Genomic DNA, 13,151 nt, shown 5'->3' with positions numbered 1-13,151 from the left:
AAATTATATCAAACCTGAAAATTATTTCTAAACATGAAAATGCTTTCACCTAAACAACATTTATTGATGTTAACGTGAATACATAATAATATCTCAGAACAAGACTATTTGGAAAACACTGGGGACACACAAATCCTTAGTTTGGATTGTCATTTCCTAGACTGACCTCAATAATTTTTAAAAATATTTTTAATATTTATTTTAAGATTAATAGTACTCATTTACTGGAGAGATACAATATTAGTTCTTCTTCAAGGCAGACAATGAATGTCTTTGTTATTAAGTTTATTTATAATGACTGCACTGACCCTTCATCTTCCTCATTATGGTTTTAAAATGATTACAAGAAACTGCTCAAGAAAACCATTTTAACAAATGGCCTGGGCCCAGTATATAACCAGAAGAGAATCTGTGATCTTTAGGAAATGCTGTGTGAATTCTCTGGCTATGGAGACATTATTTATCAGTTTATCGTTCCACAGGTCATTAAGGAGCTGTGGCACCCAGAATGATATCAGAGGAAGTAATCCCACAGTACCAGGTTCTGCTCTGCATTATCATCTGCCCACACTAACACAACTGCTGAACAGTTTTACACCATTCAGTGGCAGATTGTACTCAGAAATGCATTCCCACTTAGGAATATGCAAAGCCACAGGGATGCATATTTTCTATTAATAAAACACAAAGTACCTTGGTGCATGGTTGATGAGAGGTTGTGATTTATACTTAGGAAAGTTGTAGTTTCTAAATTCATCACTGGAAGAAATGCCCGGCCATGTTTCCTGACATGGAGTTCCTGCATTTAGAAGCAGTAACAAATTCAACTTAAAAATGTAAACAAACAACTTTGACACAAAAAAACATTTAATCCTGTAATTTAAAGGAGAAAGGGAAAAAACTATCCAACATGCCTATGTTGTCCAAACTCAGCTGTACAGTCAGCTAAATAATTTTTCATCATCTTGATGAAAAGGTGATGATATACATACTACTGTTCTGAGATAAAGATCCACAGTTCTCACACAAATGTGGTGCATTAACATTAACATTACTGAAAGTATCCATTTACCAAGAAGTCTGAAGATTAAGTGCAGTTCATCTTCAACAGTTGAACCAGGAAAAAGAGGCCTTCCTGATGCCATTTCAAAAAATATGCATCCAACGCCCCTTTATAAAGACAGAAAAAAAGATAAAGCAGAAATAATCTTTTAATTTCAGCTAGTAAAGGCTTCTGGGATTTCTCTTCAATTAAAACAAATTATTGGTTGTTAGCCACACACTACTATTAAAATATTTAGGAAGATTTGTAGTAACAGAAGAGCTGTCAAAGACTAATAAAACCTGTGTCATAGCTATATTATATCCTCTTCCTTCAGATGTTGAGTTAATCAATTTTATTAAAGTTCATGGTAAAATACCACATTACCCTGTCATTAGGAGATGACGACTTGCTTTTTTCCCTAAATACAAAAATTCAAAGGCTGTGCATTGGAATGTTACTATTTAACATCCAAGCTGACATTTTTTAACTTGACTCAGAACAAAAATTTGAATTAGACAAAGCTATACAAACCACATGTCAATTTGAGTTGAATACTCTGAAGATCCAAGGAGAACATCAGGTGGTCTGTACCATAATGTGACAACTTCATTGGAATAAGTCTTTGTAGGAACAGACTTCGCTCTTGCCAATCCTTGATAAAAAGGGAAATGAAGAGTCATGTACAGCTTGCTTAAATCCTTTTTGTATGAAATTGACAAACTATTTTTAGGCCCTTATTATACTTGCTAAATACCATCATTATTATACATGCCATCTCCTAATGTTATTTAAGGTTCTAATAAAGAGACTTCTATTGCCTTTTAGTATTTATGGCAATCTCATGGTCAGCATTTTTAAGCACAGAAGAAAGGTAAACACATCAAAACCTGCAATAATCCTGTAAATTTCATTGAATAGCATTAGATTGATATGACACCTTCCTGTTGTGAAAACCTTCTGCACTGTTTCTGGAAAATTACATTGCAAAAGGCAGAAGGCAACAAGCAATTAACTGAATGGTGGAAACAGACCAAACCAGTGCTGGACCAGTAAGGGTTTTCCATCCTAACACCGTCAATTTGTCAGCAATATCTTCAATAAAATTCAGATCTATCATGTTCAGATCTATCAGATGCAACCTTCTAAGCAATTTTCATTCACACAGAAGGGGTAAAATCAGAGGCACAGAGCACAACTTTCAAAGGATCTTCCAGACACAGAAGGCAACAGGGAAATGTGGATGTCCCACTCCACTGTAAACCCAAGGCATTTGGTGTATCAGTGATAGTGCAACATCTGACAATTCAGCACCTGAACAAACCCTTCCTCTCTCCTGTCATGGTTACCCTGCTTTAGAGTGACTGTGGAGTGGTAGGAGAAGCAACAGGAGCTCCAACTCAAGGATCTGACTATCAATTTCACAGGAAGCTGTAAGACTACTTTCAAACTGCAAGTGGAGGGACAGCGTTACCTACAGAGGTATTACCCTGATTATTTATGGCCTGTAAAAGGCTGACTTTCCTTTTCCATTCGAGAACACCCAAATTCACTACAGACCCAATGTACTCATTTCTCCTTTTAAGGAAAAATTATTTTCCTTTGCTGAGAGAAAAGAATAGCTATTACAGAGTAATTTCAGGCCATACCAAAGTCTGCAAGCTTCAGTTCTCCTTTCTCATTAATTAGTAGATTTTGTGGCTTCAAATCTCGATGCAACACCTTTCTCCTATGACAGTAGGCCAAACCACGAAGAATCTGATATAAAAATAGCTACAAAAGAGAACATTCATATAAATTAGACAAAAAAAATTGTAATCTACACATTGCATGACTAGTTGGGCACTGGAGAGTTATGTGCTGTAAGCAGGACAAAATGACTTCTCTAAAAAGTGAGTTACTTTCCTTAAGAGCAAATCCTGGACATCATTATTGTTCAAAGATTTAAAATCATTTTACGCTAATGCACTGCCTTAACACCATACTTTACAACAAAGACTTTCAGAGCAATTTGTTCTGTTTAACTGAAGAGAAACACAGGCTGTTTATTTTTAAAGAGCATTTACCCCTGCTCTTCCCCACACTAATGTCTTTAAAGATAACTGTCTCTGACTATATACTCAAGTTGCCTGTGGCCACAGAGCCCCTTCTGGAAATGCAGCTCAGCAGCATTTCCATCCAACTGTGCTGAACTACGTAAAGAATGTCTTGGCATGCTACTGGAAAAATACATGTAGATTCACAAGCTTAGGGAAGATGGAGAAGGGGGTAAATGAGGATTATGAAAGCAGCACAACTGCCTCTGGTATTTATATTCATCCCCTCACCTTGACACACAGAGGTTTATTTTAATCCTCTGGAACAGCAAGCCAAGCAAACAACTTCAGTCATGCATATCAATGGTGCACATATATAGATATAAATGTAGTATGGGGCAAAGAAAGGTTTAGCAGTGGGCAGCCAAGGAAGTTCAATGTATGACTGCATTAAGGACTAATACTTTGCAGTTTCTGTAGGTATAAAGGTCTGATCTCAAACATGCTGGCATTTACCACACAGCAGCACTCAGTCAGCATAAGTAATCAAATGTACAACAAGAAAATATGAAGCATTACAGAAAGCAATGTGACAAATTGATCATGTAACAGGACCTCTGAGGAAAAACACTAGAATGTTTTTATATGACCATATTCTATTATTTTGCACCAAGTGACACTACCAAATTCTTTTTCATAAACTGGACAAATACACAGCAGGTGTAGTTACATCCATCTGTTCTCAGTGTGCTGACATGGGATTCATCTGTGCTAGAAAAACAGGAATTGGGATTAATTTCTTTCTCTTTACTTTCCTTTCTGAAGAGCAGAATGAGAAGCAACAAGTCTTGCTCCATCTACTCAGGCCCATACTGTTGCAGGGGTAGTCAGTTCCAAGCTTTATTAGCATGACTTCAATAGAAGTGAATGGCCCACCCTAATGAACACTGGGACTGCAAAAATTAGCCAAGAATGCAAAGCAGGTTACTCTACAGAAATTGTGAAGCTTCACCACAGTTGGCAGAGATTCTTTTGGAAATGCACAGGATGCATTTCCAGTATTAGCTCAAAACTTTGGTTACAACACTAATACCTGCAGAGATCACACACACCCTCATTTTGTCAAAACACAAAAACCTAAAATGAGCCAAGGAATGTGAGGAAGTGATGTCAGGGAGGTCTCTCAAATGTTAATGATGACTCAAACCCCCACAGTTATTATAAGGTAAGCACCTACAGCTACCACAGCTGTTCTGGTTTCCCAGTGCCAAGGTACTGACCATATAAATTTGCTCTCTGAGCATAGTAAACCATAGGCAAACAAAGAAAAACAATTCCTCTGCTTAGCTCAGGTTATCACAAGCAGATTCTGGCTTGTTCACTAACTGCACTTATAATAAGAGTCAAGTTCCCACTTACAGCTTTCCCTTATTTTTTTTAAGCTTAAAGCACTGCTTATGAACTTGCAGATAATTAAAAATGCAAGCATAATTATGATTTTTGGTTGCCTTTCTGAAGTAGAAACAAATGAAAGAATTTCCCTTTGCAGTCTCTCAGAGAAAGCAACAGAGCAGGTTATAGGCAGATGTCTTTCTCTGGAGACACTTACAGTAAATGTGGCAACAGAATGAAAGGGAAAGATCACCAAACAGAAATCAATACTTAGCCCATGTGCCAAATAATTTTACTCATTTCATGACAGTTCTGTACTCTGTTTGGAAGCTTGTTCCTAAAGCCCTAAGTATTGAAGAACACTGAGAATTCTGCCAAGTTTTCCAAATAAAAGCCTGGTTTTTACAAGAGAAATAGCAGCTGACCCTGACTTGGTTTCAGCAGGTCAGATTGGAGACTGAGTCACTTGACCTGGCCACAACCACAACTAGAAGAAAAAGCAAATTAGGCCCTAAGGAAAATTTTATTTCCACTTTCTTACTAATGGAAAGATGAAAATTACTCATTCTTAAATACATATTTTTGATTTCTTACTTGTGTAGTGGACAGTGGCACCCAAAAACACTTTCATGATTGAGGCCACATTTTCCTCAGTGTCCATATATACATCTGAGTATATATCAAACTACAGACTTAGTAAATGAGTATAAAATCAAGGAAGGACAAGAAGTCAAAAGAGTTATGAGTGTATTATTTTTTAGGAATTTTTAAATTTTAGATATGTAACTTCAAAGAGAATGAAAACCCATGAACTTATATAATCCCCTCTTTTCAATGTTTTAAACACTTAAAGACATCATCTGATGTCAAATATAGCTAAGTCAGGCCAAAAAGGAAGTTAAGTTTCTTTATTTTATTTTTAAAGAGACTAAACCACCTAGCTCCTGATTATAAAGTTCTCTGAAATTCTTAGGACAAAGCTGGAAGGTGGCCACTGTTACTAAAAAGACTCACCTTTACATTGTGCATACTCATGATGTTACCACAGTCATCCATGTACTGCTTCAGGTCCTTGTCCTGGCAAAACAACCATCATCATGGTTCAGTAAAATTGTGTGCAACAAATCACATGAATATTACTTATTGTTGGAACTGAAATGATTCATCAAAAAAAGAGATTTTGATGTAAGATACTAAATGATAAAAACCCCTAAAGCCTGGACACAAATATCCATGGTTTTCCAGAGGATAGAAGTACCCTTTTCCCAGCAAGCTGTACTGTCTCAGGCAACATTACTTGCCATTGCCTTCTCCTCCACCTATGTGAGGCACAGTATTTTATAGAATTGGTATATTCTCCAATCACATTGAAAGTCAGCTATGTCACAAGAGAAAAATATCATAGGAACAGAAAATATCACTGGAACCATAGTGTGATTACCATGTTATACAGGTAATGATTTTAGACAAGCAGACAGTTTGATCAGGCAGACCACCAGTAACTGCTATTAATAAAACTCTGAAATGACCACAACAGTGTTTACTAATCTACAGCCATTTAAGAACTGAATACACTGTTCTCATTTTTAGCTGAATGACTGTAAATGCAGGAGAAAACTCAAATATTCCTAGTATTTTAAAAAAGAGTACAGAATTTTGTTGTGTTTCTGTTTCTTAGAAACAATAAATCAAATGTAAAGCTCACTAACTGTTTAAGCACTTACCAGGTATTCAAAAACAAGAGTCAAAGACTTGTCTGTGTGCACAATATCATGCAATGTAACAATATTTGCATGTTTCAGATCTTTTAACAATGACACTGCAAGAGAGAACAGGAAGAACAAAATAAGTGCAAAACACGTGAGGAATAAACACAATTTCTAGTTAGGATCATCCATATAAGCTATCTGGGGTTTTTTAATTAAAAAGCTATTTTTAAGAACATAATATTCATATAGATTGAGTTAATAAAAAAGGTACTTAATCAAAACAACAAACACATACTTAAGTAACAAGCTTGTATTTCTTAAACTATAGTTTTCAGACAGAAGTAGTTCTGTAAAATGTACTCTGAGCTCCTGAAAGTTACTCACTAACAGCAGTCTAATTCAGTATCTAATCATCCACTTATAATACTGCATTTGAGATCACAATCACAATTGAATTTGAAATCACAATAAAGCAAATAAATTTGAAACAAAACTCTGAATATGTCTGGACTATAATTTTCCTCATCAATACTAACAGCAATTTTACTAATGTCCCACGTAGGCTATGTATTTCCAAGTACTGATGGTGTTTTGGTCAAAAAGAAATTCAGAAGTATCTGAAATTCTAAGAACTAAAAAAAAAAGTTACCACCTTCTCTTATGGCTGTGCATGGTGCTCCCTCCTCGTGTTCCAGGCGGATTTCTTTCAGAGCTACCAGATTCTCTGTCAATTTACTTCTCCCCTTATAAACTGTGGCATAGGTACCCTAAAAAATGGATAAAGAAGGAAATTTTTACAAGTTGTTCCTTTATCAAAGCATTAGTTAAATAAGAAAATACTAACTTCTGTCTGAGTATCTAATAGATTTCATTTTGGATATGAATAGTTTTTACTATTTTATATTCTTTTGACACATGTAAAAGTACAGGAGTATTCTTTTAAGCACAGGACTGAACTCGTAGAAGCCACAAGGGATGTATATGCCTAACAGCTCTGAAAATTGCATGGAAACCTAAACACCACAGAGCTACCAAAGAAGTCAGATCAGATAGCATTAAGTTCAGTAAGTTCACTGCTGGGATCATTTACACCCCTCAAAGTCTCTATCTGACTACAGATATCTAGCTCAGGTATCTCCACACTATGCTGCATTTATGTTTCCAAAGGCTGCAGACATACTCTTCCACAAACTCAAAGAAAATATGTAACTTTGGATAGCTTCTTGTCTTCATTACGTATTTTTAGACAGCAAGAGGTACAGAACTCTAGAGGCATATTTAATTAAGACAAAAAATTCTGACAAAACAGTAGGCAAAACTAATCCCTGCAAATGCCCGAAAAAGCAACAAAGGTACAGAAAGTGCCCTAGATCACTACAGTACTGTAAGACTCTGCAGAGGATCTGAACAGGTTGGATCCATGGCTGACAGCAATTTCATGAGGTTTAATAAGACCGAGCAGCAGGTTCTGCACCTGGGTCACAACAACCCCAGGCAGGGCTGTGGGCTTGAGGAAGTGACTGGGAAGATGATCCTAAGAAAAGGATCCGGGGGTGCTGGCTGACAGCAGCTGAACATGAGCCAGCAGCGTCTGCCCTGGTGGCCAAAAAGGTCAATGGCACCTTGGCCTGTGTCAATGACAGTATGGCCAGCAGGGCCACAGAAGTGACTGCGCTCAGTACTTGTGAGGTGACACCTGGAATGAATCCTGCGCCCAGTTCTGGGCCCCTCACTGCAAGAAGGACATTGAGGTGCTGGAGTGTCCAGGGAAGGGTAATGGAGCTGGTGAAGGGTCTGGAGCACAAGTCCTGTGAGGAGAAGCTGAGGGAGCTGGGGGCATTTAGCCTGAACAAAAGATGTTCAGGGGGATCTTACTGCTCTCTACAAATGCCTGAAAGGAGGTTACAGCCAAGTGGGTGTCAGCCTCTTCTCCCAGGTAACAAGTGACAGAAAAACAGGAATAGGCTTCAAGCTGCATCAGGCAGGCTCAGATTTGATAACAGGAAATTAAAATGTTTTAAATGGAGGACTGACTGCAATATTCACAGCAGAGATGCTGACCAGCCCTGCTTCTTTCTGCAATGTTTACTGCATCCCATTTCAGTGCTCCTTGTCCATTTTCAATTCCGTTGGTCAACCTCAATCAAACTGGACAGGAATGACAATTTGTCCCTCTTGAACTGAACTGTTTCTCTGGAAGTCAGAGGATGACTGCAGAGGGAAAGCTGCTGCCCCCTCCAAGTGTGTTATGTACTTCCCTTGGCAGCACCTGGCTGGCTGCCCAGCTCAGGCGTGCAGGCTTCTTTACCAGAACATGCACAGAGCTATTGCCTGCACCTTCCAAGCACTGGTCTCTAATCCATCATGAACATTCCAACACCTAAGTCATGGCAAGAGGACACCAGACTTGGTGTTATCATCAAAAACATAGTGTTACCATCGACAGAATAATTTTGTCTATCTGAAAAAAAAGCCAGAATGTCACAGCATATTTGCTAATGTAATCTTGCTCTTCCCCAGCTCTGACAGTTTTCCTGCCTTTTTTGAAAATTATTATTTATGCATAAACATTTGTGTAGTTGTGACATTGTTACACATGTTGAATATGTGTAGTTTACTGAAAAAGTAAATTCAACAGATATTTTCAGGCATTTGGAAAATTTCTGTTAAACTTATGCAAAATTTTACATAGGACATTGTCATCATTCCAAAAGAAAGCTATACGTACCTCTCCAAGCTTTTCTAACTTGATATAGGTTTCCATTTTTCCAAATCCAATTTCTGACTGCAATGAAAAGAAATGGCAAATTGATCACTAAAACCAAACACTTAATTCGTACATCATTTAGTGAACAAGCTAAATTAATTTCAGAAAATTACCTGACAATACCTGACTAACACTGCACAACTCCAGTATTTTAAAAACAAATTAGCACATTTTGATATAAATGCATCCCAGCATCCCAGCCCAGTGCTCAGCCTGTTGGCCAGTTTACAGTGTATCCTGGAGGGATTGTGAGCTGAGTTACATTTAGACCAAAACCTCACTTTAACCTACCTTAGGTTTTCTCCACTCTTCTGATCTGATTACTACCACTGAGGTTGTTACAGCTTAAAGCATGGAAGTAAGCTCAAACTAGTCCATCCTTTCTCTAGCCCAGGTTGTTATAGCTTAAAGCATGGAAGTAATCTCAAATTAGTCCATCCTTTCTCTAGCTCAGCATAACCATATGCTGCTGCTTTTTTCAAAGTAATCTTATTTGTCTGCTATGTTCAAGATCTCAGCTCCAAGCATCCTCTTCCATTCTGAATTCTCAATGCCTTTTGGACTGAACCTTCAGGAAGAAAATCTCTAAGCACCATTCCTCAGCAAGCTTCAGCTTTGTCTCCGCAGTTCACAATTTATATCTCTTAGCTCCAAATCTTTGTGTATTTTACTTGGATCTATTTATTCATCTTCTCTTTTTCTGTCACCAACTTAGCTCTTCAATGCAAGCCAGAAGGGTGTATAACTGCCTATGTAACACATTTACCTCTGAACACTGTAAGATCATTACTCTTTTCCTGTTCAAATCCACTGCTACTCTCATATAACACAGTTCTCTCTTACCATTATTTTCTCCTAAGACCACTGTGAATTACACCAAAACTTCCTATTGTTCCTTCAGTGCTGAAACTATTGCTCCTGAATGTTAAAAGTAAACATGAAAAGAATGAATTCTTGAAGCAATTTACAGAAGACATATAGCCTGTACCCTGTCAAACCTCCAAATTTATAGGCTTCACAGGGTCATGCTTTACTGACAACTGAACACACTGCAACAAAAGAGCCAGGTTTTCTCCCCAGCACCACCCCTCCTTTCATTTCCAAACGTAGCTCTTCACTGGTTATTTCTTTCCAAGGAACAATCCTTTGACCCTAGGCTGTCTTCAGCACCTAGATCCACACTTCACAAGCTGATTTGCTCCTAAAAATGTGATGGATTTTCAAATTTTCTATTTTATGGTAACACAAATACTGTCGACTGTATTAAGATTTGACAGCAATATATTATGAAGGGAATAAAAGTTTGATTAATATTTAGTTTTCAGAACACTTATATGAAAATACATCTGAACTAACTGTAAGATCATGTCTGCAAACATATTTCATATATCTAGGGGGAAAATGGGTGTATAATTACATTAATATAACATTGAGAGCAATGCTGCTTTATTAAACTAGTGTTAGAACTGAAATGTTTTAGAACTGTATAAGGAGACTTCGGTATCACACACATTTAGAAGCTTGTCAAAGACAAACCCTTTATCTCAAAATACAAGCAAAGTTGATATTTGCTACCCTTGTAGCTCCAGTGAGACTTTAAACACACCACTGATATAGGTGCAATGTTAGCAAAATAAATATTATGTTTCCAAAGTGCATTTTGACCTAGTTAAACAAACATATCTTGAAGCGAGTATTAGATGGCATTAGAATTAAAAAGACAGGCTGCTTAGTTTACTGGAGAAACTTAAGAAGAACTCATAGCCATTGGTCTTGCTACCACCAGACAGTCTGGAATTTAAAAGCCCAATTTCTAAGAAACCTCAGTGTTTTTCATTGAGACTCATAAACTTAGTATCTGTTTAATACAAAGAAATCATACAATATTTCCTAAATACAGAAGACAGGTGTTCTTCAAAATCTGCCTTACAATGTGTTTTAATTTTTGATCATATTGTGGTTCCTTGTCACTCCTAAGAAAAAATAAGCTTTAAATCCCTCAAACTAAGAACAATTTCATTTTAAATTCAAAATAATTTTTGAACTGTTTCATCTTTTTCTGCAATATGCATCTATCTTGTCTTACACAGAAACACTGATGCACAGTATTTATGGTCTTTTACTTCTAGTGTCTGTGCATACAATACTGTAACTGTTTACACAAAATGCAATTACTGTAAAAACGAATTTTTTGCTTGTATTTCAAAGAAAAACACCAATCTAAAGTATAACAAGTCATCACCTGGTACTTTTGATAGCCTTTTCCCTTTGATCCCTATTAAGTCTTGAGAAGAGACAAGCCTTTGATGCAGAGATGCAGAGCACAATATTTATCTATTGTAAGTAAAAGTCTGCTAGCAGGCAGTAACAATTTAAGAACAGTAAGTCCTTGGGTTTCTTTTTTTGAAAGCTTAGTTGGAAATCACAGCAAATGCATGCCTGCATTCCACAGCAGGGCTGGCAGGTTTCATTTTGGACTTTAAAGCCCTTTAAAAATGAAAGCATTTTAAAAGGCAAAAACAACACCACCTTGTGATGGGAAGCTGATTCCAGGCACACACCACATTCATTAGAGGGCACTGTTTTTCTGTCAGTTTTCTCAGAGGAAAAGAGGAGAGAATCTCAATTGCTCTCAGGGGTCACTGTTAAATGAGCAAAAAATTCTCCCAGATTCCAAACACTTAACTCCACTGGCAAGGTTCTACTGAAAAGTTACTTTGGCAGCATCTGAAGAGAGGTTTGGGGAAATCTGTTCCTCAGTTCCATGCTACAGCAGCAACTATATGGTGAATGAGCTACAAAATTCTGGCACAAGTATTTAAGCCTGACACATTATCATTACTTCCAGAGATTCACTTAATTTTTTTTTTTTAATTTTTTTTTTAATTTAACATTGTCTTTGCAAAAGGTGGCATGAAGATCAGAGCTTTGTTAGGCCAGCACAATAATTTTTTTCTTTCAGGGTAAAAATACTCAAACAATGCTTTGTTATAGACAGACCTTATTAATAATGAATAAAATAAAGATATTTTATAGTCAACAAATCTATCTCACTATAGGTATTTTCCTATTTATTTTTCGGTAAGTAAGTAATTAAATCAAGAAAACAATGATGTGCTCTTCATAAACCTATTCAGAATTTCTCTGTGATAAATTTCTCACCAATGAATTTACTCAGGATGTCAGTAACTGTCTAGCAATTCCTTAAGACTCCAACACTAAAGAACACTAATAGTTGAAACTATGACTGAAACATAACAATTTAAAAAAAAAATAAGACAATAATGTTTTTTATTATCCCAGGGATGCGTATGATTTATATGTAGAAATATCCAAGTTTTCTAGCACTTATATTCTAATTATAGAGTAGGAATACTCATTCTGTCATCTTTAAGGAAAATTTTTTAAAGTAACTAATAATTATTTTTTAAAGTAACTAATAATCCAAAAAGGTTTAAGTGAATTTATTCCTTTATTCTTTTAGGAAATAACACGTGCTTTAAAAAAGAAAAGAAAAGAAAACAAAACCCCAAAAAACCATAAAACACTCACATCAAACACACATTGTCTCCACAGCAATTCTGAGAAAGAAAATGTTATCAAATACAAAAAGAGCAGTAAGGAGGACCTGCCTTCATATTATGCTGCTTTAGGGCCTTCCTACTTAAATCACCAGGGGACCCAGCCCTGACTTAAGACTGTGTGGCCTATTTGCTCAAACAGATCATCCCTGCTCTAAAAAGCAGAAGGATTTAAGTATGTACTTTGGGAGTTTAGTTTAGCCACTGCTTTCAATAGGTCAAGACCTTCACTGAGAAACACGAGAGCACCAAGTCAGCAGAAGAAAAATGATACAAAGTGTGAAGTTGTCCATTGGATTTTGACAAGTACGTGCCGATGTTCAGGAATAAAACGCCCAAGTGGAAATGAAGCTGAAATATACCCATGAATACTGGCCTGTGTGTTCAATGAATCCTGAAGAGGTTGGTTAGAAAGGCAGGTGCATCACACTTACCAGGGATGCCCGACGAGAGCGCCGACTCATGGGCTGGTCAAAGGGCGGGCTGTTGATCTGCAGCTTCTCCAGGTAACCATCGGGGATCCTGATGTCAGCGGGCAGCGACAAGCGCTTGTTCAAATCCTGCAGCAAATAATGGGAAAAAGAGAAGGGGCACGTTGAATTCAGAATTTCCTAAAGCATCTTC

The 13,151-nt window shown here is 37.0% G+C and overlaps 1 protein-coding gene across 4 annotated transcripts in view; it reads right to left on the bottom strand.

Annotated features, from left to right (window-relative positions):
- CDK17 (cyclin dependent kinase 17) overlaps positions 1–13,151 on the bottom strand; it is a 91,763-nt gene that overhangs the window by 5,127 nt on the left and 73,485 nt on the right. For all 4 annotated transcript variants that reach the window (XM_074539593.1, XM_074539592.1, XM_074539594.1 and 1 more), the window contains 9 exons: positions 12,962–13,087; positions 8,908–8,964; positions 6,832–6,946; positions 6,195–6,289; positions 5,485–5,547; positions 2,692–2,815; positions 1,577–1,697; positions 1,073–1,170; positions 694–799 (listed from right to left, as the gene is read on the bottom strand). In XM_074539593.1, the coding sequence (XP_074395694.1) occupies positions 694–799; positions 1,073–1,170; positions 1,577–1,697; positions 2,692–2,815; positions 5,485–5,547; positions 6,195–6,289; positions 6,832–6,946; positions 8,908–8,964; positions 12,962–13,087 (905 nt within the window). The remainder of the gene's footprint in view (positions 1–693; positions 800–1,072; positions 1,171–1,576; positions 1,698–2,691; positions 2,816–5,484; positions 5,548–6,194; positions 6,290–6,831; positions 6,947–8,907; positions 8,965–12,961; positions 13,088–13,151) is intronic.

Source organism: Zonotrichia albicollis, chromosome 4, assembly GCF_047830755.1.
Source record: "Zonotrichia albicollis isolate bZonAlb1 chromosome 4, bZonAlb1.hap1, whole genome shotgun sequence".
NCBI classification, from domain to species: Eukaryota; Metazoa; Chordata; class Aves; order Passeriformes; family Passerellidae; genus Zonotrichia; species Zonotrichia albicollis.
The sequence above is the reverse complement of the archived record's forward strand: the minus strand, read 5'-3'. Positions and strand labels throughout refer to the sequence as shown.